The sequence below is a fragment of the Pteropus vampyrus genome, unplaced genomic scaffold (genome assembly GCF_000151845.1).
Source record: "Pteropus vampyrus isolate Shadow unplaced genomic scaffold, Pvam_2.0 Scaffold75, whole genome shotgun sequence".
In the NCBI taxonomy this organism is placed as follows: Eukaryota; Metazoa; Chordata; class Mammalia; order Chiroptera; family Pteropodidae; genus Pteropus; species Pteropus vampyrus.
In genome coordinates this window covers 4,254,139-4,261,893 of record NW_011888856.1, presented here as the reverse complement: position 1 = coordinate 4,261,893, position 7,755 = coordinate 4,254,139, and the positions used below count along the sequence as shown (strand labels likewise).

The 7,755-nt window shown below is 46.9% G+C and overlaps 1 protein-coding gene across 1 annotated transcript in view; it reads left to right on the top strand.

The window, feature by feature from the left end:
• Positions 1-7,755, top strand: part of ELMO1 (engulfment and cell motility 1) — a 495,575-nt gene that overhangs the window by 188,766 nt on the left and 299,054 nt on the right. The window contains exons 10-12 of the mRNA XM_011362520.2: positions 195-273; positions 3,916-3,966; positions 6,452-6,574. Coding sequence (XP_011360822.1) covers positions 195-273; positions 3,916-3,966; positions 6,452-6,574 — 253 coding nt within the window. The remainder of the gene's footprint in view (positions 1-194; positions 274-3,915; positions 3,967-6,451; positions 6,575-7,755) is intronic.

Below are 7,755 nucleotides of genomic sequence, written 5' to 3'. Positions count from 1 at the left end.
TAGTAATGGCCCTGCCCCCCACTGTGTTTCCAGCCTCGCGATGGTTGACATATGTTTTCAGTGCCATCTGCATTTTCTAGGTCCTGCTTTCCTCACCTTTTATGGGGAGATGATCAGAAGCCTCATCATGGTCTTCATGGTCTGACTCAGGGGTAGCATCTTCTGACTTTCTGTATTTTTCTGTGTCTTTACAGGACAGATCAAGAAATCCAAACCTATACCATTGCCGTGATTAATGCACTTTTCCTAAAGGCCCCTGACGAGAGGAGGCAGGTAAGCCGCATTTCTTTAGTCTTAAGACGGTGCCCGGGACTGGCAGCTCCTGGTGCAGCTCCTGCCCATCCCAGAGACTCCTCGGGCTTTCTGCTGCTCTGCTCTTGGCTGGCCAGCCCGGGATCATTCACAGATCCAGTGGGAACTAGGTGGACATGGGCAGGCCTTCGTCCGATGTCCCAGGGCTGTCCCAGCCATTGAGAGAGAGTCCTTTCATCAAATGAAACGAAAACGTAGAAGCCCAAAACATAAAGTGACGAAAGCATAGCAGCCGTGGCGGAAGCACAGTTAGACGTCCCCATGCTCGTTTGTCATTTCATCGACTGCTCCCTGGGGCAAGGCGCGTGTGGGCCCCACTTTTCCGATGAGGAAACTGAGACCCTGAGAGGTGTCAGCTTTGCCCTGGGGAGTGTGAGGTGGACAGGTGCAGGGACACAGGGCAGGACATGCCGATTGCTGCCACTCATTGAAATAACTGTACCTGTGGCAGAGGGGCTGTCCCTCGAGGACACTTCTGTCGCCCACGCGTGGGCGTGGCTCGGGGACTGAGCCATTCCTCTCCCCTCCTCTGTGTGAGCGAGGGGAATGGACCCATAAACCTGCCCATGTGAAACGGACCCCGTGAGACTCTCCTTGGTCTGTTCAGGCCTTGGGTTCTTCAGCTAAGGTTCTTCAGAACCATTATGGGAGGGCGGCATGTGGAAGACATGGAATCTTTGTCTTGGATTTCAGCTCACACCTCAGAATCCATTATTCTTTCCGTGGCTGCATAACACACACTATGTTACCTGGGGTCACAGTTCACTTCGTTTAAAAACTGGGTGGAAAGATGAGATCTTTTAATGATTAGAAAGTGTGCTGGGACCTCCAGAACACTTGCCAGTAAATAGTTTTAGAAGAACTTAGATAGCTAGTGTGCCACTCAATACTGTGTCGAGAATTTTATTTTTTTAATTAAAATTTTTTTTTTTTTTTGGAGTTGTCAAAGATTTTAAACCTCAGTGACTAAATGTAGGGGTTTCTGGTTTGTGTTCCACTTACGATTGTTTGCTCAGTCCTGGGGGCTCTGTGTGCACAGTGAGTGCAGTGACCTCAGAGTCACTCCAGTGCATCTGGTTTTGTCTGCTGGAACTAGCCAGTGCCTGCCGTGATGGAGGCTGGATTTTTAAAGGTGGCTTTGCACATCTTCCGTGGGGTCATTGGTGGAGCTGCTCCTTTACGTTCATATCCCAATACGCTCATGATAACTCCAGCAGAAAAATCTGGGAATATTATATGAATAATTTAGTCTTCGAAGTAAAGATAGTGACGAAGATCCATTTTTTTTTTATATATATAGCTTCTTGCCATTATTCATTTTACTATTTTCATGGCAAAAATGTTAGTGAAGTTCCTCCAAATTCCAAATATTTATGGTTTTGATAAGCATTATTAAAAAAAAAACAAAAACTTTTCGGTTAAAAGATTTGGTAGAAAAATTAGAAAAAAATATATTCCAAGGGAAGACGTTTTAAAAATGCTCATGGCGCATCCCCAGAGAGAAAACAGCACGCTGAGCGTCACGGTCCTACCTCCTTCTCTGCTCTGTGTAGAGACCTCCTTGTTTACAGCATTTCTACCTGAACTATTTTTCTTAAACTGCTTTAAAAACTAAACAAGTCAATATATCTTTACCTATATTTATATCTATCTCTCTTTGTATAAAATATTTTATGTGGAATTGTTTACTCAGTATTGGAACAACCACCAAAAAAAATCCATGATGACAAGGATTTTTTAATTTTCTCTCTGATCAAATTCTTGTTCTTTAAGGGGGATACTGGAAAATATACATTCATTCTTTTATGAAACATTTACTATCTACTCTGTGCCCGATATTGTGCTGTGGGCTCAGAATACAAAGATGAAAGGGACAGTCTCACTGCCCGTGAGGGGACCATAGTCTTAGGCAGAAGATAAATCATGTAAATAAGTAATTAGAATAATTGCTCTAGATGGTGGAAATATATTGTTCCTTATAACTTACTCTAAAATTTTATAAATCCATAGGCTAAAAATAGTCACAGAGAATTTTTTTTCTTTCTTTTCGTTTCTTCGTGTCGCAATTAGGCAGTAATTTCATTTCGGCAAAAGAAAATAAATTAAAATAACTGTAGGATCCTTTGGGCCTTTTGTTTCTCATCTGGTCTAAGGAAAGAAATATGGGTCTTCCATTTCGATCGGGAGGAAAGCGCTGCCCCTCTGCACGGCGCAGGGCAGGTTTCTTCCGCATTGCCATTGACTCGCTTCTGAATGCGTTTTTGTTTTCAAGAGGTTGGCAGAGGACTTCCCATCAGATTTTGCCTTTCACGCCATCCAGCCTTTTCGAAAACACCGTACAGTATTTATGTGCTTTTCTCCTCAAGGCAGTGGGTCAGCAGGGACACTAAATAAAGCCGTAACCTCTAACAGAGCCCTCTGAATTTCCGTCCCTCCTTCTCTCCTGCTTGCTTTCCTTTCTGTGGTGGCCGTGACGGCGTTAGGTTGGCGTAGAAAGCAGTGTTGACATCCTTGATTGTCCTCTGACTGTAAGTCCCCGTGTCCCCGTGGTCGGCACAAAGCAAGCCCCGTGCTCCCCCTTCCACTCCCGCCCAGCCCCGCCCGGGTCCCCGCCTCACGTTTCCTCCCCCCGCGTCCTGGCTTCTCCTTGCTTTCTGCGAGTTGGTGTTCACCTTGACCACATTCACGGCTGTGTTTTCAAATCGTAGTTTAGTTTCTTCTCTACTCGATAAGAGTGGCAACACTAAAAGCACCCCCCCACACACACACACATCCAAGAGTCTTCCTGAATATGAGCAGTATTTTTGTTTTTGAATGTTCGCAACAAGATTGTATGCAACGATTTGATTTTCACTTAGCGTCTACTTGCCGAACTTAGAAAGGGCGTCTGTGAACGATTTCATTCGATAAAATCAAATGGAAAAAATCGAATGAGATCCTGTATGCTCCAATCCTGTATGCCCGTCAGGCAGGCCAGCGCACCATGCATGCCCTGCAGACATGAGGCTTGGCGGAGCAGGACGTGGACGCTAGAGACGAACATTGGCCCAGACATGTGTGTGTCCTTCGCTCAAACCCCTTGCGCTCCGCTCACTCACACAGACGACTTTCGGGTTCTGGGGGATGTACTGATCGCTCTTTGGTTTTGCTCAGATTAAGGTGAACGTTTAGAAGACTTTGCTCTGCAGAGTGCTGTTTCTCTGGTACTGACTCTCACGGGGCAGGCGCGTGTGGCCTCGTCGGGGCGCCCTGCGCACAGACATTCTAATAACAGCTGCTGAGCCCTTCCAGGGGCCGTTGCTTTCAGCTGGAGTGTTTGTGATTTTTATCCAGCATTCACCTTTTCCTGGAAGAAAGAAATGCCAAAAAAAAAAAAAAAGTTTGCAGGTCCCAGATTTCCTTTCTTTGCTTTTGGATGACGGCTTTATTATCTAAACAGAACGTTCAAAAAGTAATCTGAACACCAGTGCCTCCTGAGTCCATTCTTTCGTAAGAAATACTGCTGATATCCAGTTAGGAAGCACACTCTAGGATAGAATCATTTCGGACCACAGTGAAATGTATCTTTCTAAGCTTTCGTGTGGGTGTGTTTTCCTCCCACAGGAGATGGCGAACATTTTGGCTCAGAAGCAACTGCGGTCCATCATTTTAACGGTGAGTGCCTACGGGCGGTGCCCGCTTTGCTTCGGGGGGGGGGGGGAGGAAGGTTCTGGCGCGTTCATCTCCTCTTCCAGCTTTAGGTCATGGTTCCTTCCGTGACTTGCTTCTGTGGCGAAGGAGTAGGAACTAGAAAGGAGGAAACAATGTGTTGTCGGGATTGGAATGCATGAGGCTTTCCCACGGGCACGGCACCCACTGATTGGAGGGAGGGGGTCTCTGGAACTGCGCTGGAGAGAAAGACCGTCTGGCAGGAAGCGTTGGACCCCCTTGGTGGGGCGGGCTTGTTCTCCTCGCCATAGCTTTAGCTTTGCGTTCAGGGAAATCGGGCGCTCCATGACTTAGAGAGTCTGTGACTATGCGCGTCCACTGTTTGTAATGAGGGAACCAGCTGGACATGTGTCAGACCCCGAGAGAACTCCTGACATTTCGGCCATCCATTTCCTGTGCCCCTTTTGCAAGAGGAGAGCAGAAAAGACATACGTGGAACCTGCTCATTAACTGCAGTGCAAACGTGACCGGAAACCTCAGTGGGAAAGAAGGCCTGCGTGTCACGTTGTGAATGTTGAGAAATGAATCAAATGGCAAGATTTCCTGGAGCTTTATCTGCTACTTGACTTTTAACCAAAAGCTGAAAGAGGCATGTGCGATTGATTCCAAATAGTTCTTGAAGCTTACAGACACACACAGGCGCGCACACACACACACACACACACACACACACACATTCCAATACAATGAGGCCATTAAAAATTAAAGAATTTATGAGGGCAAACAAAATAAATATTCTAGAACCCAAAGCCCATAGTAACAACCACAATTTGTCATCAAGTTCGATTTTAAACATTCTAGCTCTCAAGGATGCACAGAAACACATGAGTGTAATTTTCATTCTTTGACGGAAGAGGCACCCCGGTTCTTTGGGGCTGATGTATTTTTCCCTCTGGAACAGGAATCTGAGCTGGGTGTTGGTAGAGCATTCTAATTCCAGGTCTAAGAACAGTTTAGTGGAAATTGCAGAAGGATTCATTGTATCTTTATTTTTCACGCTGGCTCTCAGTACAAGCCGAAGCTGCCACATTGGTGATGCATGGTTCCGTGGAGGTGTTTGTGGGAGTGGAGGACAGTGAGAGGGTGAAGGGTTAGACATACCGAGGGACAGTGTCAGCCCGTAGCCGACGTCACCTTGGTGTGGCCGTCAGAGTTAGAATGCCCAGAAGTGGGGTGGGCAGCATGTCTGCAACCACCGTATCTCACAGATGATCGATTTGCTTCAGTGGGACTTTTTAAATGAGACTTTGACGGCTGAAAGTCCAAGGTTGGTATTCCCCGGGAAGAACTTGGAGTGCGGACACCTTTGAGTTGCTAATAAGACAGACACCTGTATACTTAAGCATCCAGACACTTTGGATACTAAACGTATATTTCGAATTAACATTCTGTTCTGGGCATGGAAGGCGGTGGGGTTTTAGTCCAATGCCCCGTCCCATCGCCTAGCTTCCCACCCCCTCAAGCTCCATAATTTTGGTTCCATGACTTCCTCCTATTCTTCATTCTCCTCCTCACCCCCTCCTTCTTTAATTGGCTATTCTGACATGGTGCTGAGTTCATGTGCCTGCAGCTTGGGGGCACCTGGGGAAAGGTTTTTTCAGACAGTAAGATGTGATTGGGTCCAGCAATTCAGAATAACTGATTCGAATGGTTGCTCCACCACACTGACCAGCTGTGTTCAAGGCACAGCCGTGGTCTCCGCCAAAGAGGAGATGAGTCCCATTTCTGAGCCAGCTCAGGTGGGTTTGTTCCCTTTTGGTTCTGTTTCCGAGAAGAAGCGTCATTTTATTTGCTACTTAATTTTTAATAGGCGAGTAAAGTAACAGACATGCATTCCCTCACTGCCTTGCGAGGGGCAGTGGTGGCCCCCATAGTTTTCACAGTGAATTAACCACAAACCCGATAGGCACTTCGCTTGAGTGTGTTCCTTCTAAGATTTTTCTCCATTTAGAAGTGGGATCACCTGTCAGAGACAGTCGTAGGGTGGGAGGATGGCAAAAATGCTTATAATACATATGCACCGTTTATTCCTCTCCTGTATGCAAGGAATGTTTCCGTTGTAGAAAGTCCAGTTCTCTTCAAGATACTATCATTTCAGACACACCTTCTCTTGATTTATATGACCGCAATGACCAGGGTCTTTCCAATGCCTTCCCTCTTCTACGCCCCACTGCACACAGTGGGTCTTTTCCTGGTTTCTGACCTAAAGACCGAGGAACCTAATTGGGCCATGGATATAAAAGAAAGCTCCAAGGTCACCTTGTGTTCTCATCTTTCTTTTGAAGGATAGTTCCACCAACCTACGTGCCCCCGTGTCTGCAAATGAAGACTTCTGAGGTGCCACTTATCGTTCTGATGGGGATTAACTTTTGTCATTAGCTTTTTTTCCTTGCTTTTTAAAAAAATTTTTGTTTGTGAACCATCTCTCCAGCACGTCATCCGAGCTCAGCGGGCCATCAATAATGAGATGGCACATCAGCTGTACGTGCTCCAGGTGCTCACCTTCAACCTTTTAGAAGACAGGATGATGACCAAGATGGACCCCCAGGACCAGGTGAGTGCCCGCTAGATGGCCGTAAAGCCACGTGATGGAGAGGGCGTCTTCTTTAAAGTCTTTTTCTCATGCTGCTCTGAAGCCAGGAGTTTTTAGATAATGTTATTACTGTTTTACTATTATCTCAGAATTTGGGGGGATGGATTTAAAATTTAGGCGAATCTAGAATCTGGAAATAGAATGAATGGATTATTTCATTATGCATCAAACACATGCATATTCTTTATTGGTTTAGAAAGCTTGATATCACATGACCACAAACCTTGGTCCTTGGCCCCAGTACCCTCTGTGGTAATAGCTTTGGTCAATTCCCAAAAACTAGGGCCTCTCGGTAGCTCTGTGTGATGTCGACTCTGCAGGTTGAGGAAGCGATCCCCATTCTCCAGTGACCAGCCCTGAAAGCGGGGGCCCCAGGTCAACCCAGTTTCTGAGCTTGTGCTTGGGTCAGTTGGCTACGTGCTCTGATTGCCTCTAGGTCCGTGGTGGTTGTGCACGAAACCTTACATCTCCACCCAAAAGGACCCGAGGGAACTTTGCCGTGTGAGACCCAGTGAGAGGAGGCAGCTGGGCGCTCTGCCGTAGCACGTTCTCGCCTTTAACCGCGCTGCAGCTTTGGCAAGGCGAATGCTCGTTGCTGGCACGTGCGGCCTGGTCTCACGCAGACGGGAGGGCACACGTGAAGGGTGTTGCTCTGCAGTGCCTCATTCTCGGTGTGGGGCCGTGCGATCGAGAGAGATGGAGAGGCTCGGAGAGGCCCTCTACCGTGCCCTGGGCTTTTGGCAAGGCCAAGTGCGTCACCCCAGAGAGATGAGATACTTATCTTACCACCACTGGCGGAGGAGGGCGATGCATCTTGATGGGAACAGCCCTCCCTGTGTGGAAACCCTGTTATTTATTCAAAAGAGTTGTTTTTTTTTTTTTTCTCCCCACATTGTGGTAAAAGATACACAAAATAAAATATACCATTTTAACTGTTGTTAAGGGTTTGTTTGTATGAAGGCACTTCGCAGTGGAGTTAGGAACCCCTTGTCACGTGACTACTGTTCATGAACCTGTTTCTAACAGTGTCATGCTCCCAGGCCCTTGAACTTGGCTTTCTCCGATCACAAGCCTTCCATCATATTTGGGGTTCCGTTTAGACCTTCACTAGCCAGTTGACCCAAGTGTTGCAGATGACTCGG